The 27,657-nt window shown below is 35.8% G+C and overlaps 1 protein-coding gene across 2 annotated transcripts in view; it reads right to left on the reverse strand.

Annotated features, from left to right (window-relative positions):
• pyd (zonula occludens-like protein polychaetoid) overlaps window positions 1–22,403 on the reverse strand; it is a 253,318-nt gene extending 230,915 nt beyond the window's left edge. For both annotated transcript variants that reach the window (XM_089101630.1, XM_089101632.1), the window contains exons 1-2: window positions 22,379–22,403; window positions 11,136–11,294 (exon numbers count right to left, since the gene is read on the reverse strand). In XM_089101630.1, coding sequence (XP_088957756.1) covers window positions 11,136–11,181 — 46 coding nt within the window. In that variant the 5' untranslated portion in view covers window positions 11,182–11,294; window positions 22,379–22,403. The remainder of the gene's footprint in view (window positions 1–11,135; window positions 11,295–22,378) is intronic.
• Window positions 22,404–27,657: the final 5,254 nt, after the last annotated feature.

The following is a 27,657-nucleotide window of genomic DNA, read 5'->3' on the forward strand; positions in this document are numbered from 1 at the left end:
AACATTCACCTACGAAATACTAGGAAACCTTAGCTCAGAAAAGCCTGAAATAGCAAACTCCACATCCCAAATCATAATTTTCTGACAACACATACCTATGAAAGGCTAAGAAACCTAGCTCAGAAAAGTCAAAAATAGCAAACTACACATCCCAAATCATAGGTTTCAGACATCACACACCTATGAAAGACTAAGAAATCCAACTCAGAACAGCCCGAAATAGTAATTTATATATCCCATATCATAAGTTTCAGACAGCATTCACCTACGAAATACTATATCCCAAATCATAAGTTTCAGACAGCATTCACCTACGAAATACTAAGAAACCTTAGCTCAGACAAGTCTGAAATAGCCAACTACTCATCCCTAACTCGAAGTTTCAGACAACAAACACCTATGAGTGACTAAGAACCCTAGCTCTGAAAAGTCCAAAAAGCAAACTATACCTCCCAAATCATAATTTTCTGAAAGGACACACCTATGAAAGGCTAAGAAATCTAGCTCAGAAAAGTCAAAAATAGCAAATTAACCATCCCAAATCATAGGTTTCAGTCAACAAACACCTACGAATGGCTATGAAATCCTGCTCAGAACAGTCAAAAAATAGCAACCCACACACCCCCAAATCATAGGTTTCAGACATCACACACCTACGAAAGACTAAGAAATCCGGTTATGAAAAGTCAGAAACAGCAAATTACATATCCCAAATCATAGGTTTCAGACAACACTCACCTATGAACGGCTAAGAAACCTAGCTCAGAAAAGTCAAAATAGCACACTAGTCCTCCCAAACAATTTGTTTCAGACAACAAACACCTATGAAAGTCTCAGAAATCCAGCGCAGAAAAGTAAAAAGTAGCAATCCACCCATCCCAAATCATAGGTTTCAGACAACACACACCTATGAAAAGACTAAGAAATCCAGCTCAGAAAAGTCAAAAATAGCAAACTACATATCCCAAATCATAGGCTTCAGTCAACACACACCAACGAAAGACTAAGAAACCTAGCTCAGAAAAGTCAAAAATAGCAAACTACTCATCCCAAACTATTGGTTTCAGACAATATTCACCTATGAAATACTAGGAAACCTTAGCTCAGAAAAGCCTGAAATAGCAAACTACACATCCCAAATCATAATGTTCTGACAACACATACCTGTGAAAGGCTAAGAAACCTAGCTCAGAAAAGTTGAAAATAGCAAACTACACATCCCAAATCATAGGTTTCAGACAGTACACACCTATGAAAGACTAGGGCTTCACGCTGGGCTGAAAATCCGTGAATTCGGGTTCGATCCCTGGTGTGGTCAGTTTCTTAGTTTGGGACGCGGGTCAGTGGTGTGACCATGTAAGCTTAGCCAGAGTCAACCCAGCTCTAAATGGGTACCTGGAGAAATCTGGGGAAGGTAAAACAGGAAGGGTTTGCGAAAGCATAGGTTGGCTGGCCCCCAGCCCCCCATTGCACTTCCTGGCTGAAGGGCCACGAAACGGAGATCAGCACCGCCGGTTTGGACCTTAAGGGTCTAGTGCCGCATCCTTTACCTTTTACCAAATCATAAGTTTCAGACAGCATTCACCTACGAAATACTAAGAAACCTTAGCTCACGAAAGTCTGAAATAGCCAACTACTCATCCTAAACTCGAAGTTTCAGACAACAAACACCTATGAGTGACTAAGAATCCTAGCTCTGAAAAGTCCAAAAAGCAAACTACACCTCCCAAATCATAATTTTCTGAAAGGATACACATATGATAGGCTAAGAAATCCAGCTCAGAAAAGTAAAAAATAGCAAATTAACCATTCCCAAATCATAGGTTTCAGTCAAAACACACCTACGAATGGCTATGAAATCCAGCTCATAAAAGTAAAAAAAATAGCAACCCACACATCACAAATCATAGTTTTCAGACATCACACACCTATGAAAGACTAAGAAATCCGGTTATGAAAAGTCGTAAATAGCAAAGTACATATCCCAAATCATAGGTTTCAGACAACACTCACATATGAACGGCTAAGAAACCTAGCTCAGAAAAGTCAAAAATAGCAAACTATTCATCCCAAACTATAGGTTTCAGACAACAAACACCTATGAACGTATAAGAAACCTAGCTCAGAAAAGTCAAAAGTAGCAATCCACCCATCCCAAATCATATGTTTCAGACAACACACACCTAAGAAAGACTAAGAAATCCAGCTCAGAAAAGTCAAAAATAGCAAACTACATATCCCAAATCATCGGTTTCAGTCAACACACATCAATGAAAGACTAAGAAACCTAGCTCAGAAAAGTCAAAAATAGCAAATTACACATCCCAAACTATTGGTTTCAGACAACATTCACCTACGAAATACTAGAAAACCTTAGCTCAGAAAAGCCTGAAATAGCAAACTATAAATCCCAAATCATAATTTTCTGACAACGCATACCTATTAAAGGCTAAGAAATCCAGCTCAGAAAAGTCGAAAATATCAAACTACAAATCCCAAATCATAGGTTTCAGACATCACACACCTATGAAAGACTAAGAAATCCAGCTCAGAAAAGTCCAAAATAGCAAACTACATATCCCAAATCATAAGTTTCACTCAACACACACCAACGAAAGGCTAAGAAACCTAGCTCATGAAAGCCTGAAATAGCAAACTACTCATCCCAAACTATTGGTTTCAGACAACACTCACCTAGGAAATACTAGGAAACCTTAGTTCAGAAAAGCCTGAAGTAGCAAACTACACATCCCAAATCATAGGTTTCAGACAACTCACATCAACGAAAGACGGGTGCTCGGGGAGAGCCTTTGAGGGTCTGTGGGTCCCTTGAGGGCCGGTGGTCCTTTGGGAGCTCGGGGGGACCTTTGGGGACCGGGGGAGGGCCTTTGGGGGTCTGAGGAGGTCGTTTGAGGGATAACATTTCGAAATTTTTACTTTTTAGTTTACTTTTTTTTGCGGCGCATCCCTGCGGCACATCCTGCGGTGCCTCCCTGCGGTGCCTCCCCTGCGGTGCTTTCCAGACCCGCGGCGCATCCTGCGGCGCTTTCCTGGCCCACGGCACATCCCGGCGGTGCTTCTCTGGCCCGGGGGGCGTTTGGGGACCGGGGGAGGGCCTTTGGGGCACCGGGAGGGCCTTTGGGGTATATGGAGGGCCTTTGGGGGTCCGGGGGGCAGTTGGGGGCCTGGGGGACATTTGGGGACCGGTGGAGGGCCTTTGGGACCCCGTTGGTCCTTTGGGAGCTCGAAGGGCCTTTGGAGGGCCCGGGGATGGCCTTTGGGGGTCTGGGTGGGCCTTTGGGGGTGCCGGTGGCCTTTTGGGAGCTTGGGGGGCCTTTGAGGACCGGGGGCTTCCTTCGGGGTTGGGGTAGGAGGATTTGAACCCTTTGGGGTTGGGTTAGAGGACCTCACAACACTGTTCAAATGAAACTTGTGTATTATAACGACCACGGAGTTTCACCATTAAATTCTCTTCAAAAATCTCTTCAAAAATCATCTTTTAAAATGTCTCTAACTGTTTTGCCGAAATAGTTCCATAACCTGTCTAAAACAATTTCGCCCAAATAATCCCTAAACGAAATTCAGCGTGTTCCTTTTGTTTTTGGCATCTCTGCGCTAATACATTTCAAATTAATAAGAAACCTGATTCCCGCGCTAAAACAATTCATCGCTAAGATGTTTCTTGGAGAATTGTTTCCATGGCCTTTGGCTATTAATATCCTTTGGAGTTCGACCAAAAGCTTTGTTTCCGAGGCAAAGACATTAATGACTTGGATTTATTCCTGGAGAATTGTTTCTATGCGAAAATTTTTTAAGTCTGACAGATGATGTCATTGGTTGATTGATCTGTCAAGAAAGGGGGATTAATTTGTTGTTTCTAAGGGGAATTATTGATTCACGATAGGTGAATTGAGGTCGACAGCACAGGTGTTCCAAGGTCGATGTTGTTGTTGTTGTAATTGCACGCTCTCAGCGAATGTCAAGGTCGATGTTGTTGTTGTTGACACACTTTGATTACGCAATCAAGTTCTCGGAAATTCACTTCCCCCTCGAGTCCTAGATCAAAAACATTGTTCCCGTTAGAATTCAATGCGCATGTGCAACCTTCGTTCCGGAGTTATTACACATAGAAATATCAAATAAATCGACCTTGGAAAAAGAGGTCATTGATCGATTACGCAATCTTTCTCCCTAGGGACTCTATGCCCATATATGGACTCCCGTCAGTATTAAAAATGCTGACATGACCACGTGGTCATGTCACGAGTTATTATGGCCATTCTACTGACATTTACTCTAATCAGTGCTTCGCCCAATTTCATCCAAAATGTTCTATTGTTTAAGCTGGGCTGATATGAACAGCCAGTCGTTTGTGTAACAAAAGTAGTTTAAATTTTCGAGAGAAAGCAAAAAAAAAAACGGTTAGACGAATTTTTTTTAATAATTTCAGCAAGTGAGCAAGAGAGCCATAACAGATTTTTGAAAAAACAAAGCCAAGAACTTCTGACAACTTGAGAACTAAAAAAGATACGAAAAAAACAAATCAGAAGAGTGGATCAAGCACGCTACGTTTAAGGGGTTGGACTACAGCTCTGAAATTGAAAAAAAAAGAAGTAAAAAATAACCAAAATCGGCCAGCAAAGAGATGTAGTCGCTGAACAAAAAAAAAGATTCCGTATATTGTTAATAGATACAAATCTCTACACAAACACGTACACAAAAATTTTTTTTTTTGATGAGATGCGGCACACAAACTTAAAAAAGACAAAAATTGTAGAAAAAAAACTATCTCAAGATTTCAGAAAGACATGGGCCCAAAGATCCTTGCCTCTCCTCTTCATACATGTTTGTGCACAATTAATCATATTCATACAAGACTGTTGCACAATTAATCAAATGAAAAATCCCATGCCAGTTTAGAAAATTTAGAACGTATTTACTGATATCATGCGGCAATGAACTCTTGCATAGTTCTTCATAATTTGTAATATTAAGCCACGCGATTAGTTACCACGCCTGAAATCAACCAGTGGGGAATTGTTCAGTCAAAATTGTCATCCGGCCGTCTGAAAGACGTTCTGCTTTCTAGCAACCATTTTTAGTTATCATTATCATCTTTATTTTACTCTTTCTGAAAAACTCTGGGATGTAGTAACTGCTGAAGGCGAGTTGAGAATTTTCAATAAAAGAGAACGACAATTAACTTTGTTTTTACTTGATAATTTCGGTAAACCGCAAAAATTGCTTGAAATGTTTCGGCATTCAAACAAAGAGAAAGCAAAACCATAATGTGAACACCTAAAGCCAATTAACCTTTTCCTTATAGCTAATCACAGTTTAATTCTAACTATGACACAGACATGGGCGCCCATATGGGGGGGGGGGCCGAGGGGGTTCCCGCCCCCCCCCGGCTGAATGATGTTGCCTTATATATATGTTTTTTAGATTTCTATTATACAGCATTGGAAGTGCCTATTAGACCAGGTAAGCCCCCCCCCCTCCACTAAGATTAAGCTTATGGGTGCCCAGGGACACAGAGAAAAGTGGCACGTCCACCTTATGAGACAAAACTAGGGTTTCAATTTCAATTGCAGAAAGTATTGTGATGTAGTGAGCCAGTTGACTAAAAAATTTACTAGCGACCTTATTATTAGTGCAACATCTTGCACTTGTTTTGAAAATCAATTTAGCTTTAACTAATTTATAACTGAAGCTTCCTATCCGATTATTAACTAAAAACATGTGTTTCTAAATATGTATTATATTGTGGAATTATAATACTAACATAACTTTAGCCCAATAGAAAACAAAACATTTATTTAGCCTATAGATACTCATAAGAGAGGAGGGGAGCACTCTCCCTCATAATCCTCCCAGACACCGTACAAGATAAACTGAGAAAGGAAAAATGTTAAGGTATCCAAAAATCCACATATTTTTTTTTAAGAATAAAAACGATCAGATATCCTTTCGAAAAATTACCTGAATCCACCACCAGAGTTGTCATCGTCTGCCTGTGATGTGCTTTAATACAAAGTAAGCATGTATATGTAATACGAATTTTTAAGCGAAAAATTTGCAATTCCCAAGCCTTTTCCTTGTCAAAGCGAAATTGTTAGAATTAGCAAAGTAAAAGAAAATTGGTAACATGTCAAATTACGGCATTATGTAACACAATTCGACCACTCTTTTGCAACACTCGAAGGGGAGGAGGGAGGGGGGTTCAATCCCCTAAGCTCCTCCTCCCTATCGTGGGTATACCCCTAAGCCCTTACACGAAAAGAATAAAGAGAAGCAACTTTTATTTACTCAAATACAAAAGATGGGCAGTACCAATGATTCCATAAATGTTTTTTTTCTCGGTTTCTCTGTAAAGGAATGCCTCCATACTAAGATTGTGGAATCTAAATCAATATCTTCTGAGGCAACTATCATATATCTAACTTTATTTCTGATGTTGTCCTGAGTCAAGATTGAGGAAATTCATTTACAACCAAAGAAAAATAAGACATAAGCGGGCTAAACAAAAGATGAGTATGAATCTACTTATAATACTGAGGAACTGGGATATGTTCTATAAATCATACAAGCTAAACAACTGAATGAAGAAGTAAATAACCTTGCCGAATGATCAGTTTCAAACGACATTTGCTCATACAAGGATTAGAACTACCTCTCAAGGTGGAAAATATGTCTTGTTTTAATATGCAGAATATCTTTCCATTTAGCCTAGAGGATTTTTTCTTTGTTATAGAGAATGTTTTTATAAAGAGTCAGGGGGTTAGACCCATGATTTAATAACTGATCCGTAAGTAGTTATCAGTCATATTAATATATTTTAACTGTTTTTGGGCCTTCGGAATAGTTTTTTTTTTACATTTACACAAACATCGTTTAGCCCAGAACATTATTTACACAGAATTAGACAAAGAGGGTGAGAAAACCCTCCAAAGTAACTTTTGGAAATATGACCAAAAACAAATTTTTGCCCATTTCATAAACTGAACCATGAACTGAAATTATATTTTCTGCTGATGAATTATTTATTAAATAATAGATAAACTAAATAAAAGCGTCTATTTCTTAATTGGTTTTTGTTTATCCAACTGTTTTGAATAGCCCCGTTTAAGAAATTATTTTCCTCTGTAAAACAGCACCTATTTTCCAATGCATTCCCGATTTGTAGATGGTGCTAATAGCAACAAAATACACCCAATAAAGAACTTAGAATCAATGAATTTATTGACTCAATACAACAGAACAACAAAACAAGAATAAACAAGTGGAGGGTAGAACTCGTAATTGTTAGGGGGCAACAAACATAAGGGTTGAACATATCAAGATGATAAAAAGTAAATGAATAAATAAAAACTGACCACGAAACTAGAAAATAAAAGGCTAGAAGAAAGAAAAGAGAAAATGTAGAGCCGGGTAAGCAGTACACAAGATGTTGCTTCAACATGTAAAAAAAAAGACTAAATAAAAGCCTGGCGCTCCATCATCAACGCTCACTGAATAATATTCAATATTTTCTCTTTCAAATTATACTCGTTATGTCCAAATGACTGGTTTGGGTTTTTTTTCAATCACTTTACAATAGCAAACTCCAACTTTCATGTTTAACAATAACAAACAACAACAATGAAATAAAAAGTAAGATCGCTGAAGAATTTTAGATTCACACTTTCCAAATCCCCATTTTCAGAATAGTGATTCTTATTTGTGTGTAGACTATTCATGCAGAATTATTAGACGGCAATGCTAGTAACAATCAAACAGATTAGTTTTACGAATTCAATGATCGCTTTTGATGCATAGAGAATAGCCCCCCCCCCCCTCTTAAATGATTTTAAAAATAATTTATGCTAAAGTATACTCATATGGTTCTAATTTTTCAAATTACCTTGGGAATATCTTTTTAAGACAAATTTACTCAATATAAGTTACATATCTAGCTTGGTAACAATATGAAATAAACTGCAAGCTGTGTAACTTGACGTGTTTCTTTTTCTCATTTGCAATTGAAGATTCAAATTTGTAATGGACAAGGTAAACTGGTCTATACAGCAGTGTACTAGACTGGGTTCATACAAATAGCCAGTACCAAAAAGTATTGGTAACTTATAATAGCGGAAACTGGGGCTAGTGTCAGCAAAAAAAAAAAAAAAAAAAAAACCATCAAGCGCTTGGAGTTTCTTGCCATTGTTCTCAAGTTTCATAATCGTCTTTATTTCAAGAAACTGAGGTTAAATACTGATTATCACGCCTATTTTACTAAGTACACAAATTTTATCTAATTATTATACTAAAAAAAAGGCCAAGACACGCTAACCAGTAGATGGCGTTGATGTTTCTTTGTCGAAACTAGCACCAGTTTCCACAGTTGCAAATTACCCATACTCTTTGGTCAGTACCATATGTATATAAACCAAGTGAAAACCAGAAAAAAAAATGAGAAAGGTCTTCAACAAGGAGTCTGAGTTTATGGATTTTAGTAATGATTGGGTTCACTAGAACTTGTACTAGACTAAAGGATAAAGATCCTCCAAAACCCTTGTGGGTACAGAAGACCTCGAATTGAAGTTTCAGTTACTTGGTCTTTTTTTACAGAGACAAGTAGCAAGTCTGTCGCCAACGGTGCTGCAGCGAGTATCAATCCCCGGGCCCAATATTGCCAAACAGAGCATCAATCCACGTAGCTACCGCAGGGTAACTAGACCTAGGACCACAGTATATTTAGCTGTTTGGTTGCTTTTTAGTTTTGCTGAATAGTTTTAATTCTGGACCAAACCTAAAGTCATTCAAAACATGTCATTTAACATATTTTCGTTAAACTAATGCCTGAGCAACACAACAGTCATACCTGTCGATAAAAAGATAATTTTTATGAGTGAAATGTTTTTTTTTCTTGATTTTAACGTCACGCTTGCATTGCAGATTTTTTAAATGATATTTCTAAAAAATAAGGTACAAAACTACGGCTGACTGAATATTTTGAATGAATATTCAAAACTTGCCAAACATATAAATTGCGGTCCGAAATTATTCATATTTGAAAAAAAAGCTTTAAAAAACCTTAAGAACTTTCCAATTATTAATCCCCGTTAAAGCTATGGCAATTAAGAAAACGAATGTAAATTAATTTAAACAAACTGTTTCACAGAAAAAAAGAATCAAAGAAAATAAGAGCAAAATTAAGACAAAAAGCGAGCAGAAATGAAGTAATTTGGTATATTTAACTAAGAACGAATAGAAATTACCCTGAAGAACAAATCAAGCCTAAATGAACATGAAATTAAAGTAAACAATTACGTCAAACTTAAAATAGCAGACATTATTATGGATGAACACATAAAACCAAGAACAAACATATATCAAGATAAATAATAAAATCAAGTTTAAAACTTCAAGGAACCTTTTTATATATCATTACATTTTTACACAAGACCGATTAGAATCCAAACTTCCTTCCTTTTAATACTTTTTTTTGCACTAAGAACACTAATTTTTGTTTCAAAGTTTTATTCAGGGGCCATTTTTCTATGATTTTAAATGAAATACAATAAAAGGAGAAATTTTGACAAAAAAAACATGTTATTAAAACAGCTAAATCAGATGGAAAGCCACAAATGTAATTATCCTAAGAAAGATTTTTTGCTTCCTGCAACCTTAGTTAGTATTGAGACTTTCTTCTTTCTTGCTTGTGTTTTGTCAAATGTAATTGGCTAAAATAAAACCGTTTAAAACATACATCGTTTTCAGTAAAACACAAAAGATCCTTGTCTTTTAGGCGGTTGGAGGGAATTGTTGGCATATTTTATTTCTTGAGGCGCTTGTTTTTAAACCTTGATTAGCATTGTGATTCCTCACATTTGCTGTTGATGTAGTGACAGAAAAACAACACGATGTTGGATACAGACAAATCACTTTCGCGTAACGCGCAAATGACACCCAAGTCTTTAAATAACTTTAAGGGGCATTAGGTCTAAGCTTCTTTGTTGTAATTTCTGTTCGTCTTAAATTCACCTGATTATTTTAGGTTTCAATTTTCAGCCATAATAATAAATGCTTAATTTTAAGTTCGATTTGATTATTCGTCTCAATTTCTGATAGTTTTATATTTTATTTATTCATTCAGTGTAATTTCTTTTCTTTTTAAGTTCAACTTAACTTCTGTTCGTTTTAGGTTTTAATATGACACTTTGGTTTCCTTAGGATCTGATTTTAATTTATCTATTGAAAAAACATAAGACATAGAACAAGGTAAAGCAAAAATCTCCCTTTTAAAAACTTTTATTTTTTCATAAGATTAATACATTTTAAAGGTACTTTACATAGCTCCTTAGGCTTTTACTTTTCAATTAAGCTGATGAAACCTTTTTGACTACACAGGCTAAATATTACCAGCTGGAACAAATTTTATCCATGATTTTATTCACAGGGGGATGGAGAGTTTATCAAAATAAACTACATTCGGGAGGGGGGGTACAAAAAGAATCTGTTGTTTGGAGGAGGGGGGTAAAGCTCTTTTTTACCTGCATTTTTAAGACAAACTTGCGAGTTAGATTTTTTTTTTTTTTTTTTTTTTTTTTTTTTTTTTTTTAGGGGAAATTCTTTTTATCTGCATTTTTAGGATCGATTTCTGAGTCGGAGAAATATATCGAGGAAGGGCGGTCAAACCTGGACCCCTTTCCTCTCTCTCTCTCTCTCTCTCCTGGGTACACCCCTGCCTTGCAATTATTCAGGCACGCTCTATAATTTTTTATTCGACATTCTATTGGCTAAGGCTTACAGTGTATTGAAGGAGAGAATACTTAAAATGTGTTCAGGTTTAAGATAACATAAAGCAGACCTATTTAAGAAATTAAACAGCATATGTTTAACATAAAAAAAAACGGATGTACAAATGACTGGAATAGCCTTATATGGCTTATAGCTCAACAATAAGGCCTTAGTAGCTTGGTGACTCAAAAATGGACATTTGTTTTCACAATTTTACACAGTTTTATCAACCATATACACTATGACTTAATTAATGAGCAATATATAACTAAAATTAATTGATTAAAATAAATAAATAGATAATTAAAATTAATAAAATAGATAATCAAACTTAATTAGATAATAAAAAGTACCTGAAAATAAACTGGAAACAAATTCCTTTGGGTCAAGCCGTTCCATTTTTTTTTCAATGTAAAACCAGATATATCCAATGAAATTCACTATTTTGGATCAGCAATAAACCTAAGTTACATTTGTCACAAGTCTGAGTGTTCCGAAGTCATCGATATATCCTTAAAAAAAATAATTAGTTTTTTCGTTGAATTTTGAATATTCACCTGTAAGGCCAGTTAAACAATAGCAACCCCCCCCATTCCAAAATCGGAACACTTGGGCATAAAAGCATTTGTACCAAACCTCAAGCTTGGTTATAATGCTTAAATCCTCCCCCATCCTTAAAGCTTAGGTCCATATACATCCATGGAAAAGTGTATAGGTTGTGCGAAGGGTATAGATTACGGTACATAAAAATACTTTTATCCCTGTGTGAGCCATTCACAGCTCAATTTGACCAAATCAATAAGAACAACAGTAAAAATCAGGAAGTTTTCATTTTAATTCATCAGTGATCTGGGAGAAAATATCACAAGGGGATATTTCCTTAGATGCATCAATATAAAAAATACCCGTAACTACATTTTAGGATGGACTTAGTGAAATTGTTTATAAGCTAAAAATTGTTTAATGTTTGGTGGGAAACCCCAGAATGAAGAAGGTATCCATCTTAATCATGTTTGATTACCAAACCTCTTCCTTTTCTTCTAATAATAAAAAAAGCTTTGGTACTTGTGTCTTATAGCCATTACACTCAAGTTTTGTCGAGAAGTGAAGTTTCATTAATGCTACTGAAATAAAACCAAATATGAAGAAAATATAATACTTTATCAACAAAATTATGAGAACTACAACAAAGAACTATGGAAGGGCGGCCGCCCAAACCGCATTATATTAAATACGTAACCTAAACTAATCTAACCTAACCAAAATACCCACTAAATATTTAATGAAAATATAGCTACAATGTAATTTCCTATCGAGCCGAAGCTAATATTGTCTGGTATAAAGACCACGACAACCGGTTTATTGTCTCATATTCGCGATACAAGATCTTGAGTGTGGTGGCTATAAAATAAAAGTACCAAAGCCTTTTCCACAAAAGAAATTTTTTTTAAGTTCTGTGGTGGCAGAGTGGGCTTGATCTCAGCTTGGTAATACGGGACCCAGAGTTCAAACTCAGCTGTAGCAACACACTGGAGGGCCGAAACGAGGACCTTAGTAGTCAAGAAGCGTCATTAATCCAATAAATATGCGCAACTAAATTTTTCAAAGAAAAGTAAAGAGCTATATTAAACCTAAGACGAGCAGAAAAAGTCTAATAGTAATGCTAGTGTAAGATGAGCATTAATTACCATCATTAAACAAGTGAAACTCAAAACAAACAGAAGTTCTAATAAACAATCAAGCCAAACCAATGAACACAAACTAGCACAAACACGAGTAAGGTTAACGCCTTCTATACTTTCTAAAGACCAGAACCCAGGGTTGCCACCTGTAGCACGAAAGTGCTATTTTAGCATTATTTTATTATGTGTAGCACTACAGCACGTGTTCAGGGTTGCCACCTGCAGCGGGGAAGTTCTATTTTAGCATCATTACAGTAAATTTGTTTACTGTAGCACTGAAAATTTCTGTGTAGCATGCACATTAAGGCAATAGTAGCACTTTAGGAATACCGAGGTGGCAACCCTGCCAGAAAACTGCTTGCGTTTACATAAATGTCCTTGTGACAATCTGGATACATATAGCACCTTTTGATTTCTTTTTTCATCCCACTCAACTCTCCATGATTGAACTCTTTTTGTACCAATAATTAGCTAGGTGAATAAAGCATCCAATACAAGCAATTTACACAGTTTTTAATAAAACGATGACGATGCTCTAACTTTGGGAAGGGAAGACAGCACTTTGATTTTTAGTAAATTATGCTTTATTGCTACTACTACTAACAACTCACCATAGCACCAAGCCACCTGAGGCCAACACAGCTACACTCACTCTTCCTCCATCCCAGTCTATTCAAAGCCTCTGTCTTTATACCCTCCCAAGAACTTCCAATTTCCCTTAAATATTTCCTAATGAAATCCTCCCACCCCAACCAAAGGTGACTTGCTTTCCATTTAGTCCAAGACGGTTGGCCAAAAAGGACAATTTTTGGCAATCTTTCATCCTTCATCTGCAGAACTTACCATAGCCATCTCAACCTTTCTCTCATTATAACTCTAGAAAGCGGGATTAAACCACACTTTTCGTACAGCCTACTGTTTGAGACATGGTCAGTCAGTTGGGTACCCAAACCAATCCATAGGCAAATTCTCTGGAAAACATTTAGCAAATCTTTCTCCTTTTTTGGAGTGCTTATGCTTCATAAACATATTTGACCACATCACTGTTGCTTCCAATATTCTAATCTTGGTTTGCAGACTTTTTCTTCTGTAACTTTTCAACTGTAAAAGAAACACCCTAGGGCTTGGCTATTCTACTTTTAACACCTTCACTGCACCCACCATCTTTACTAATAACACTACCAAGGTAAGTGAAGCTGTCTAATTGGTGGATTTTTTTCATTACCCAGCATCACCTTTTCATCTTCACTTATTCATAGCCTTAGCAACTTAGTCTTCTTAACATTAATTTTCAAATCTATTTTAGCACCCTGAACTCACAAAGCCTCTAAAAGTTCATTCATTTTGCTCACACTTTCATTTAGGACGCTTAAATCACCAGCATAATCTAGGTCCAGGAAAGTTTTTCTTCTTCATTTGATTCCATGTTCTCCCATTGCCTTTCCTGTGCTCCTTAAGACAAAGTGCATCAAAATGATTCATATAATCAACTCCTCATTTCATACAAAACCAGCTACTAACGTCATTTCCTACCTTAACTGCAGCAGTATTATTCTTGTAAATAGCACTAAACATTTTAATATATTTGTCTGGTACACCACACAAGGATAAGACCTTTGTTAAAGCTCTTCTATCAGCTGAATCAAAGGCTTACTCATAATCTATAAACTGAGGACTAAAGGAGTTTGATGACTAAGGCATTTCTCAACTATTCATCTAAGAGTAAAAATTCGGTCGACACATTCTCTACTTTTGATAAAACCACACTGTCATTCTCTTAAAGCTTTGTCTACAGCAGGCATGGAAAAAGTTACAAAGCTGCCAGTAGCAGAATTCGAGAGAATTCCGAAAGCTGCCAACACTTTAGCAGCACAACTTGTGCTTTGGCAGCTTTTCTTTGAGCATAAATTATTTTTATAAGTAAAAATTGTATTTTCAGAAAAAATCTGCCAAGAAATTTGACAAGGTCATGAAGACTGCCAGATAGCATTGCTACTATGCTACCCCACTTTTTGCAAAGCGGGTCTACAGTATCTCTAAGCATAAAAAGTATAATCATACTAAGTAATTTTTTGCCTACAAATTCCAGGCTAAAGCCTCTATAAACTTCACTCTTATCAACTTTCTTATACAGGGGTTTAATTGGGGCCTTCCTTAAGTTGCTAGGTACTCCACCTTTTCCAAAAATCATAATCTTCAGTACCCTCATAGCCACCATATTTAGTAACTCATTTACCAAACTATCACTGCCCAGAGCCGTATTACTTTTTAATCTTTTTAGTATTGTAACTAATTCTTCCTCACTAAATAAATCTTTCTTCACATCCAAGATGTCACAAATTTTTTCATTTTCTTCAATATCTTTTCCTGTAACTCTATCCTGGTTTTGGACACACTTAACATATTCTGTCCATCTCTCTTTAACTCTTTTCTTATCACTAATTGTGGTCCCTTTCCTATCTTTAACTAGGACCAGTCCAGGTTGACTATTCCCTCTTAATTTATTAACATACCAGTACAGTATTTTACCATAATGCCGTCTAGCTGCATCTTGCCAGATCCTTGGTAATTTTATCCTAAGCCTCCACTTTACACTCCTTAGGTCATATTTCAATGCTTTCTCCACTTTCCTTACATTCCTCTTATTTTTATATGATCTATCACTCAGACAATTCTTGTACAAGCTCATTTTTGCTAATGTTCCTAGCTCCATTCTTAACTTTCTTCCCAAGACACCATCAGCAAATTCACAAATTATTTTCAAAAATTTATTCTATCCATCTTCTACAGCGTCAACCTTTAAACTCTCTAGTATAGTATTCAACTGTCCCTGGAAAATTTCTCTCAAATTCTCACTATGGAGACTACCAACGTCATAGCTTCCTGGAAGGTAGCTATCCATCTGAAATTTCAGCTTTAAATTAACCCTATACACTACTAGATGATGATATTTATTTTTAACATCAGTAACAGCACTCCTATATACCCTAGTATCTTGTATTGATCCTGCCAGTCTTTGGTTCAAAATAACATAATTAATAAGGTTAGATGTCTTACCATCATGTGAATACCATGTTAACTTATGGGCCATTTTATGACAAAATACTGTAATGGTTATAAAACTGCAGCACTCTGTAGCCATCAGGAGCGTCCCGGGGGGGGGGGGGGAGGGGAGCCCACCCCCCCAAATTTTTTGGCATTCAGTAAAATTTAACCGAAGGCGAAAATTCGACAGAAATTTTACAAAATCAGCCAAAATTCAGCAAAATTCTTGATTTCTGCAGAAAATTCAGCATAAATCAGGCAGCAATTCGGTAAAATTTATGAAGATCGCCCCCAGAATAAAACGAACCTCGGGACGCCCCTGGTAGCCATTAGTGTTTTCTTTTCCTGCACCAAATTTACCTAGGGTATTAAATATTTAGGATACTAGATACAAGATATTAAGCTATATGATATTTAGTGAGATCAAACTGTTGCTTCCAAAGAGTCCAAAATAAACAGACAGTGCACACTGTCAAAATGCTGCTGACTTTACAAAACTGTGTTGCTAGCCTTTTTGACATATTTTTGCCACTTTTGACATATACAATCTCTTAAATATGGTATGGTCATTCATTATTTATCTGAAACAGACACAAATAGGAAAATTTCTACAGTCAACAGGTGGCTATTTTTACTTCGAAAAAGAAATCTATTCAAAATCCGAAACTAAAAACTTCAGAAGAACAGAAGAAGCTGGAGAAAATGCAGGTAAAAATACCAAAAAAAAACTAGCAAGTCTTCCAATAAGATTGTGAATTATTCACAACCTTGACATGAGTCAGACATAAAATCTGGCAGAAATTCTGAAGGCCATCTATTCAAGACATAGTCTAAGAGAATCAGACTTTAAACTATGCTTAGTTTAAGTATATAAAAATTTACTTATACTTTAATCAATCTGCAAAACTCTAGTTTGGGGAGTAGTAGCATCTAAACACAAGGTGTCAATTACATGTGAACCAAAGTAAATCTAAAAAAATCTGGAAGTACATTTCATTACATAATTCTAAAAGAAGAGCAATCACTGAACTTATAATAGATAGAAACAGAATAATTAGCAATTCTGTCCAGATTGCAAATATTCTAAGCCAGAACTTCTCAAAATTTTCGATACCAGATCCAGCTAATAGCCAAAACCCAAAACCTGTTTAAGTAACACACAAAATGCCTAGAGTTATGATATCACTACCTAATGAATACAAACAACTTAAAACTCTTAACCCAGCAAAAGCTAATGGTCTGAATCGGATTCACCCAAGACTTCTAAAAGAAGTAGTGGGTTGCATTACAGAACCCCTAGCAAAAGTTTTTCAAATGTCCATTGACCTGAAGTTACTCCCTGCAGATTAAAAAAGGAAGGGATAGATTTCAAAGATTTTGGAAGGGATAATCAATGATACCATCAATAAACACCAAACAAAAAACAAATTGCTGGTTGATGTACAACATGGCTTCAAAAAAGTTCAATCCATTGAGAATAACTTAATTCAGTCTTATAACACAGTGACCAAGTTGGTTGAGGAGGGTATCTGTGTGGACATAGTGTTACTTGATCAGGCAAAAGCTTTTGAAAGTTGTGCACTGCTGTATCACTAAGAAACTTAAGCATACAAAGTTAATCCTGATATAATTCAATGGATTATCAATTTCCTTAGTGGGAGAACAAAATATGTAGTCCTGTAGAATAAAACAGGATTCCAGTGTACTCAGATCCAGTGCATGTTCTCAGCAGCTTGCCACAAGACACAAAGTTTAGATCCATCCTTATTAGGGGGGAGGGTAAAGTAAAGCAGGTCTGCATGCCTAATGTGTTATGTACAATTAATCTGCATATTGTGTAGTAAGAATTATTTTCTAACTTCAAACTGTCCAAACACTTTACCCCCCCCCCCACCTAATGTGCAAAAATATAGCCCAAATTAAATATTTTTTACCTGTTCTGTCACTTCTCTTTGTCTCATCTCCTGCAAAGCTGAAAGAAACTAAAAAAAATTGGTTCTATAATGTGTCAGTGAATGAACAACCTGAGCAGTAGGAGGTTTATCATACAAGTACCCCTTGCCAATATGTTAACCCTCTTCTGATTTCAAAGTCTTAGAATTTGCCTACTTGACAGGTCTATACCTATTAGAATTTTGAAAAAGAAACAAGATTATACCTTTATTTTCAGTTTCTTTTTCTCTGGTTTTAGTTTTTTAAAATGCAGTTCCTGTTATTTGATTAGAATTTTAAGCCATATCCATGTTTCTTTTTTCTAAATTCAGGAAATGTATTTGTAGATCTTTAAAACCTTATAATTGCTCAACCTTATTGAGCAAAGTTGTGAAGCTAAAAGGACATCAAAGTTCAGTGACCTCTAGAGGGAGAAGGAGGGGAGGTATGTACTTCAAATACCCTTCCATGGCATACTACAGTCTATAGATCTATCCCTAAAAGTTTCATTTTCCTAACCAATTTCCTAACCATTTTCCAAGATAGGAAAGAGCAGCTTGTCTAGAATTTTACCCTAAAAAGCCAAAGGCCACTAAAGGAGGCTGGATGAAATTTTCCCCAAAAGAGATTACTGAATTATGAAAAAAAGGCATCACATGATGTACCTACTTTTATTATAACCAAATTATATTGCCAGCTAGAAATTTAACCTGTATTTTTAAAACTGAGAGCTAAGATCAAGAGTAAAGACCTAAATAAAAGGCAAAACATTTTCGTCCAAATTCATGTGGCCTAGGCTACTACAGCCCAGACATTAAAATGGAAGCCCAAATTCCCCTAGCTCAACTGCCTTTCATGATAGCAAACAACCTTTTGTCTAGAATTGTACCAAGAGAGCAAAGCATAATCACCAAAAATAATGATGAATAGCCAGGCCTATGGGTGGCAACCTGTTGAATAGCCAATGAGCTTACTAAAATGGAAGTAGGTTTAGAAGAAGAATATAGGAGGGTAAAATTCTACTTTAGCTACTTTTGACTATCTTGGAAAGCAGTTAGGTTAGGAAATGAAACTTTCAGGGATGGGTCTAAAGGCTTAAGTATGTCCTGGGAAGGTATTTTGAAATACCTACCTCTGCTCCTTCTCTCTCTAGAAGGTCCTGACCTTTGATGACCTTTAAAAATCTGTGTGTTATATAAGTGAAACCTTGCAAAATAGATCTACTGCTTAAATGAAGTACAACAAAATTATTTTCAGCTTTGCAACTTTTGCCCAATCCCAATTTATAAGGCTTTAAAAAGGGTTACCCACATATGACAATATAGAAAATTTTGTCTTTATATCTGAGCAATAGAATATTGTCATTTACTCATATATAGAATGCAGTATAAAGTCAAACAGAAGACAATATCATGCTTTCTCCTGTTATGTAGAATGATAAAAAGTCATACAGATGACTTTTTATACCTCATGCTATTTTAGAGCAAGCAAAAATAAAGCCATACAGATGACTTTTTATATATCTCGCCATTATAGAGAAAACATGAATAAAGTCATACAGATGACATTTTATACCTTGTACTATTATATAGCAAATATGAATAAATACCTGTTCAATTTAAACATTTATATCTCAATTACTCAGACTATCTGTCTTGGCTTTTTCTACAGTTAGCCATGTCTTGATGCCTACTGCAAAATAATTGATTTTCAATTCAAATCTCTACAATATTATGAAGTATAAAAAGTCATCTGTAAGACTTTATTTATGTTTGCTCTAAAATAGTATGAGGTATAAAAAGTCACCTGTAAGACTTCATTTTTGTTTGCTCTATAATAACAGGAGGTATAAAAAGCCATCTGTATGACTTTATTTAAGTTTGCTCTATAATAGTATGAGGCAAAAAGAGTCATCTGTAGTTTATAAATGAATTTCGGCAATATATTTGCACATTAGGGGGTGGGTGGGTAGAGCATAGCATATATTAAATATGTAACTTAACCTGACCTAGGTACCTCCCCCCCCCTAAACCCCCAAAAACAACACTTTAAATATTGTAAATGCAATGAAAACCATGCTTTGCATTGCATTTCTGTATAGTGGTCTCTTGCAATTAACCCATCTGGTTTCCTTGTACAATATATAAAAGTGACATTATAATGCACCAGAACCAATTATACTTTATATTTGTGATTTATTGAATAAATATCAACCAATAAAAGTTACAATTTTAGCATCTTAAAAAAGTCAGCTTTCTGTTCATATGTGAATAAAACTGAAGCACTAAAAGGATATATACAAGGCATGTTTTTTAAGTAAGTACCATTTTGAAATTAAAAAAAGACATGCAAAGATATCACAATAATTTTATTTTTACATGAAAGCCTATACCTTAATCTACTTTTCTACATAATTTCTGTGAGTATTGAGGCACTTTTCATAACATGGCAACAGTTTTTGAATACTCTCCTCATAAAATTCTGCTGCCTGACTTATTAACCAGTGTATAACAACTGTCTTGACTTTGTTATTGCCTTGACAATGCTGACCACCCAGGTGTTTCTTCAAGTGCAGGAACAATCAGTAGTCACTGGGCACCAGATCAGGGCTGTATGGAGGATGATCTAGAGTTTCCCATTCAAAAGATTTGATGAGCTCTTTGGTCTGATTAGCCACATGTGGACAGGTATTGTCATGCAGCAAAATGATACCCTTACTCAACTTGCCATGTCTGCATAATGCAGATTGTTCAATGTCTCACAATAAGATGCTGCATTGATTGTCTCATTACAAGGCAGAAACCCCACTAGCAATACTCCTTTTTTGTCCCAAAAAACTGTGCACATTATTTTCCAGGCAGATATTGTTTGCTTAAACTTCACTTTTTTGGGTGATGATGAATGTCACCATTCCATGGATTGTTGTTTTGGTTCTGGTGTGACATAGGCCACCCATGATTTGTCACCAATAACAATTTGGTCTAAAAAATCTTCACCTTCATTGTGGTACCACTCAAGGAAAGTCAATGCACTGCCTAAACATTGGGTTTTGTGCAAGTCTGTCAACATTTTTGGAACCCAACATGAACACAATTTCCAGTAATTCAAGTTCTTAGTCACAATGCAATATAAAAAAATTCAAGAATATTGAGGAAACCAGTTGCACACTGATGAAATTGTAAACCATTGGTTTTCTCTCACCTTTGCTTCCACTTTCTGCACCAAATCTTCATTAAAGACTGAAGGACGCCCACTCCATTCTTCATCATGCACATTTGTGCAGCCATCTTTAAATGCTCTCACCCATTTCCTTACCATTCCGTCACTCATAATGTTTTGTCTGTAAACTTCACAGATCTCATAATGAATATCAATGGATTTTACACCTTTGGCACTAAGAAATTGTATAACAGCCCATGCTTCACAATCAGCAGGACTCACAATTGTTGGAGGCATCTTAAACACACAGTAAACAACATATACAATGAAGAATTAGACTGTAATGGCATCAGTGCATAGACAAGAGATGTAGGTAACCAGCACACATGCCCAGAATGCCAACTGTAGCACTGCAGTGGCAGAATTGCAAAACAGTACTTACTTAAAAAACTTGCCTCATAAATCAAAATAGGATAATTGGTATTTCCAAAAAGAGGTCCTTGTAGGTAAGTCAATAAACCAATAATTTCAAGTTTGATCTTAAACAACTTTAATAATAACCATATTGATGCATAGCTTTCTCTGATATATACAATTCTTCCCAATTCCTCTTTGGTAACAAGATGTGAGGGTTTTAGTTTTACATATTTTTTTTTAATTGGATACTGTTTTTTTACCCTAGGCTATAAAAAGCCATCTGTTAGACTTTTTGTTGTTTTCTCTATGTAATAGCCTAGCAGGAGGTACAAAAGTCATATGTATGACTTTATTTAAGTTTGCTCTATAAAGTAGCCTAAGACATAAAAAGTCATATGCAGGACTTTATTCATGTTTGCTCAATAATGGTATGAGGTATAAAAAGCAATCTGTAGGCTATGACTTTATTTATGTTTGCTCTATAATAGCAGGAGGCATAAAAAGTCATCTGTATGACTTTATTTGTAATGCTTTATAGTAGAATGATATATTAAAAAGTCACATATATGACTTTATTTAGGCTGCTCTATAAATGAAATCATGTAGGCCTAGGCTATAAAAAGCCATTTGTATGACTTTTAGTTGTCTTCTCTATGTATCATTAGGGTAATATAATTCCTTCTGTATGACATTTTAGGGGATCACATATTAAATAGGAAAACCAAAAAGTCTTCTGTATAACTTTATTCATACTCCACTATAGGCCTAGCCTAATAATTTGATGTTTAAAAAGTCATAAAGAAGACTTTATATTGTTCTCCATGTTTAAAGGAAACACAATATTATTTTTCTTTGACTTTATAATGCTTTCTACATAAGAGTAGCCTAGCCTAAATGACAATATTTGTTGCTTAGAGTACAAAGAACTAAAGACATTGATCATGCTTTTAAAGATGTGCAAATACATTTCCTAAATCTTGGAAATAAAACATTGACATGGCTTGATATCCTACTCAAATAACTGAAATTGCATTTTCAGAGCTAAAGCCAGAGAAAAAGAAACTGATAGGGCTAACTGAAAATTAAGGTAGAATGTTGTTTTGTCAAAATTTCAATGGGTATAGACCTGATATGTAGGCAAATTTCAGGACCCTCTAGAGGGAGTATGTCCTGGGGCACACTTTAGCATGTGGACCCCACCCCTGAAAGTTTCATTTTCCTAACCTAACCCCTTTCCAAGATGGCCAAAAGAAGAATTTTACCAATAGGAAAGCTAAATTAGAACGTATTCTTGTGCTATAAGCATAATTGGCTAATAAAGTCACAGCAAGAATAAAATACATCATAAATTAGTATATTACAATTCAAGATCTGTGACAATCCTTAAACTTAATTCTCTTCATATTCTTCTAACAATCTCACGTGTGCAAGAATACCACAAGACCAAAACTCAGGGTTACCACTCGGCCGGTTTTTTTAGTGCCACTTTGGGTGGCTAAATAGTGTCAATTTTGTGAAAAAAGTGTCATTTTCCAAAAATTTGCCGCTTGCGACGCTTCGCCTCACTCGCTCCTATCAACAAGCTTTTTAAATTGAAAATATTGACCAATCCATTTGGCATCATCCCCGCGTGATTTCCCACATCTTTAACTTCTCCAACATGAAATGTCGGATCTAATGCCATCTATCAACTATAAAAAATAAATTTTGATTTTACTTAGTCAGTGCTGATTTCCGGCTTTGCGCAGCACTTCCACTCTTGTCAACTTTCCAGCCCCCTCCTAAAAACCCGCTAAAACACAAATGGTGCTTACTGTATAAAATGGAAACTCGTCCCACAGAGTACTTTCTTCTTTTTTTTTCAAAAACTAGTGGAAAAACTATAAGACAGCTATATAATGTAATCTATTTATCACAACCTGAATATAATAAGTTTCACGAGAACTCTCGCCACTCCCAGTAAATTTTTCTTTACGATGTCTCCAGGGACTAGGGCATAGGAACAGTCAACTAGCATTTTAAGTATCAATATGAAAGCACCTTTATAATAAAAAACGAGCATTTAGTGTATCAGCGTAAAAGCACATTTACGATCAAATATTAGTGGGAATATGATAACTAAAATGAGGAAGTGCGTCCAAATTCAAAAATTTAAGTAAGAAAAAAAAAGTGAAATTAGATTGTGATTTTGCTAATGATTGCATAGGATTAAAAATAATGGAAGTTTTGGTATCAATTTTGTTTTTAGTATGATGGTTATGCATGAATATTCATTTGTCCTTTGCCAAGAGTGCAAAGAAAAATATGAAAGGAAATGTTAGAGCGCATTTTTGCGTGACTGGCCCAGTCACTAAAGAAGTCACTAGATATTCGTATGGGACACCAGTGAGCTCAGTGGATGTTTTTGCGTTGCTGAGTCGTTGTGTAATGTCACCAGTGAGCTTTTCAGTCACTGGGCTTCAAAAGCTCCAGTCACGGAAATCGATGAAAAGACGCGTAAGGTTAAGCAGTCACTGGCCCAGTGACTGGTTAAAATAGTAACAGCTATTAACATAGTAGCGCAAAAATACACTCTTAGCTTTTCTTGCTGTTTTCTTCTTTCAATTGTAGTCAAACCTCAACTAATAAAACATAAAAATTGAATTCGGACCCACTCAACAATTGCAAACTGCTTGACTGACTTATCGTCTATGGGCCTACACATTATTGCAACAACACAAAATAGTTGAACTAAACAACTGAAAACAATTGAAAGCTTCTCCACCACATTGCAGTAAAATGTCTATCTCTGTCCTCTCCATTGCCATTTATTTTGTACCTGAAGATCACTGGATGATCTTCGCTTATCAGTGATAAGAATAAGAATATAAAAATTTCTCAAACACAGATAGAGACAAACACGTTAATGTTTTTCACCGCACAGAAAGATTCTTGCATCCAATAATTCCCGAGCGCGGAGTTAAGATAAGAATCTTAACTGACAGAAAAAGGATATCGTTGCATATGTACATTAACAGTTTTCCTTCCGGGTTTTTGTCTGAAAAAATTCTTTTTTGTAAAATAGTGGTACTTATAAAAAAAAGTGCCACTTTTGCTAAAAAGTGTCCTAATAGTGTCAGGTGTGCCGAAAAATGCCACTTTTTTTACAAAAGTATCAAAAGTGACACTAAATAGTCACCTGTGGCAACACTGCCAAAACTCTTCTGGATCAAAGAGTCAAAACTAGCGACAAACTTTATGGGTCTAAATACTTGTCTGCTCGAGTCGTTTTCGGGAGCTCACGGTTTGGTCCTCCAAGTTGAGATTGGGACAAAGTTACCAGTGCGGAGATAAGGGACCAGACACACGTAACCTTTTGCAGCACCAATTTCATCGGCTCAGTGAGCAAATGTTAACGGTATCTTTTGCGCAAGATTTTCAAAACTCACATTTTTTAACTGCACTTTATCAATAGTTGCATGATTGATTTAAAGTTAGTTATTTTGATTTTCCTGCTTAACAGAAGGAAACGATTGGGGATTGAAACAGCTAAGAAAGAACATCTTCCAAAGAAAAGAGCACGGGACATGGCATCTTGAATAATAAATCAGTCTTGGAGATTTGCAAAGTTGTTGTACCACAATCAAGATTTTTGCACCACAAACAAGGTTTGATATCTTTCGCTTTTTTTTGATGATCATGTCGAAATTTGGTGCTGTTTTTTTTTAATCGGCTGAGAAAACTAGAAATTTTTTCATGTTAGAATCACTGCCAACTTTCTTTGCCATTCGGTGCCAAGTTAGCAAAGTGATGCTGAAAAAAATTGCTTGTCCAGCCCTTAAGTTCCATATTTTTGTTTATAAAAGCACATAGATCATAAATTAATTCAAAACAGACACAGGCCAGACCTTATAGATTGCTACCAGGACCATTAAAATATTTATTCGAATAGGTAATCATTTTGAAAAATACAATGTTGTCAGCCTTGTTGGAAAATCTATTCGCTAAACCGTATGGTTTTTTTGAATGAGCATGGTTTCAAGTTATGTTTAGTTGCAACATGAAAGTGATAGATTGATAAAATTGTCCCCATTAAACAGCATTTAAGCAAATATAGAAATAGGAGTCAACATTATTCCAAGAAGTTTTGCACTCATCGTACACCCCAACACCGTATTGATGTATAGGCGACGTGCCGCCAACGACAGAAAAAATTCTTTGCTGAATAAGCTAGCTTTCTAAGTAACTTTGTAAAAGTTTACTGAGATTGATTTCTAACAAGAAAATAGTAATAAGAACTTACAGATAGATAACGCAGTACTTTATTTAAGGGGGGGACCATGGACCCTCCAGAAATTTTACAAGATTTTTTCAAAGAGCTCATTCTCTCACTTGTAACGGTCCTCTTGATTTCTTACAGCATAGTTTAGTAATTTATTTGGAATGGCTCACATCAATAAAAATTTTCCCTTCACAGATAGTATTTTGTATTTACACATATATTAAGGTTAGTATGTTTTAACATGTATCTCACATCCTGAGCCTTAATTCGTCATTTTCTTTGTCTTTCTATTCCTGTGCTTCATTTTCTAGCGCAGTTCTTTGCAAAATTTTCATTTTGGTTCTATTTTAATCTTGGGATTAATAATCATCAATTTCCGTTTTCCACATGACTCAGTATGCCACGAAATGGCACAATACATGGAATTTAGAGGGTTACAAGTGTCTTCTTCTGTAAAATTTTGCTTCCTTCATAAAATGACCTCATAATGTCATGTATTAACAAAAGATATAAACCGCTTTGATCTGAGATAGCATTGAAAAAGCCAAATCACTTTGATGCATTTGAAATACTTTTTTTTTCAGGTAAGTCATTTCTGGTTAAGAGAAAGCTGATTTCGCTTGGACGACTTAGTTTAGGGAACCCATAATGAAGACAAGGTTTAACACTTGTGGGATCTGCCACCAATCCAACAACACAACATATTGTGAAACCATCTGCTTGCCATGCGTAAGAAAATTCATAGTTTTCGCATTTGGCTAATTTTTCAGCTTGGTTTTTGCGTTCTTATAGTTGATAAAATTGCCTTTCAGTGCCAATTTTTGATCAGGGTAATGCACATAGGTTCAGCACATATATAGAAAATTTTGATAATTTTGGAGTACTATCAAAATTTGTTACATATAACAAGAGCTTCCAAAACTGAAACGGGAAAGACAATAGCTCTATACTTCTAGAATTCAAAATCATCTCTTCAATTGAGTTTGGCATGCTTAGCCCGGCTTAGCTATTTGTTTTTGATCATGTATAGGGCATACTCTATGAGTTTCCACAAAGAGTTTGCTAAATATCGTACTCATAGAAATCTTTGTGTCTAACCTTTTGTCAATAGTATTTGTAGGCATGAATATATAATGAGTCGGAGGTAATAGGCTTGAGACTGTCTGTGCAGGATTTTGACTCTTGTTGATAGAAGAGCATCGCCAAGTGCTGAAAACCATGTTGTGATCAAGATGGGCCCAGGATTGCACAAAGCCTCCATTCATGGAGATCCCAGGGACTTCTTGCTGTCCGGTTCTAAGCCGGCTTAAGCACTTCGGTGTAGACTTGAGAAGATATGCGATCCCCGTCCTGCACTGGTATCCGGGATCATTGCTTTTCCTGAGGCGAAAATAATTTCAATGATTTAAAAAAACATGAAAATTAGAACTTGGAATGTTACGACGTTAAAAAATGACTATCGTATCGATGTTTTGACTGACGAATTCAGACGATTCGAACTGGATTTATTAGGAATTTCACAAACTCATATCCCAGGGTTAGGAAGCATGAAATTAGGTGATATAGAATTTGTTTACTCAGGCAGGAAGGATGGGGTACATAGACAGGGAGTAGGGCTCATGATGAATAAGGAAGATTCTAAGTCTTGTTTAGGCTGGAAAGGTATTAATAATATAATACTAATTGCTCAGTTTAGGACTAGAAAGTTCAGTGTATCAGTTATAGTAGTATACGCCCTTGTAGAACCGACTGACGGAGATACTAGTGACTCAGATGAATTTTACTTACAGTTAAAGGAGCAAATAGCCAGGGTCCCAGGTAGAAATATGATGTTTTTACTAGGAGATTTTAACGCCCAGGTTGGTAGAAATAGGGATAGGTGGTATCCCAACCTAGGTAAATTTGGTGTAGGAAAAGAAAACAGTAATGGATACAGACTTTTGTAATTTTGTAGGTATAACAATCTAGTTATAACCAATACGGTGTTCGGTCATAAAATGGCCCATAAGTTGACATGGTATTCACATGATGGTAAGACGGCTAACCTTACTGTTGATATAATTGTAAACCGAAGACTGACAGGAACGATATAAGATACTAGGGTATATAGGAGTGTTGTTATTGATGTTAAAAGTAAAGATCATCATCTAGTAGCGTCTAGGGTTAATTTAAAACTGAAATATCGGAAGGGTAACTACCTCCCGGGAAGTTATGATGTTGGTAGACTCCAGGATGAGAATTTGAGAGAAAATTTCCAGGAACAGTTGAATACTATACTTGAGAGTTTAAAATTTGATAATGTGGAAGATGGTTGGAATGATTTTAGAAAAATAATTTGTGAAGTTGCTGAAGGTGTATTAGGGAAGAAAGCTAGAACTG

Source organism: Artemia sp. Qi Xiang Cuo, chromosome 15 (assembly GCF_049724085.1).
Source record: "Artemia sp. Qi Xiang Cuo chromosome 15, ASM4972408v1, whole genome shotgun sequence".
In the NCBI taxonomy this organism is placed as follows: domain Eukaryota; kingdom Metazoa; phylum Arthropoda; class Branchiopoda; order Anostraca; family Artemiidae; genus Artemia; species Artemia sp. Qi Xiang Cuo.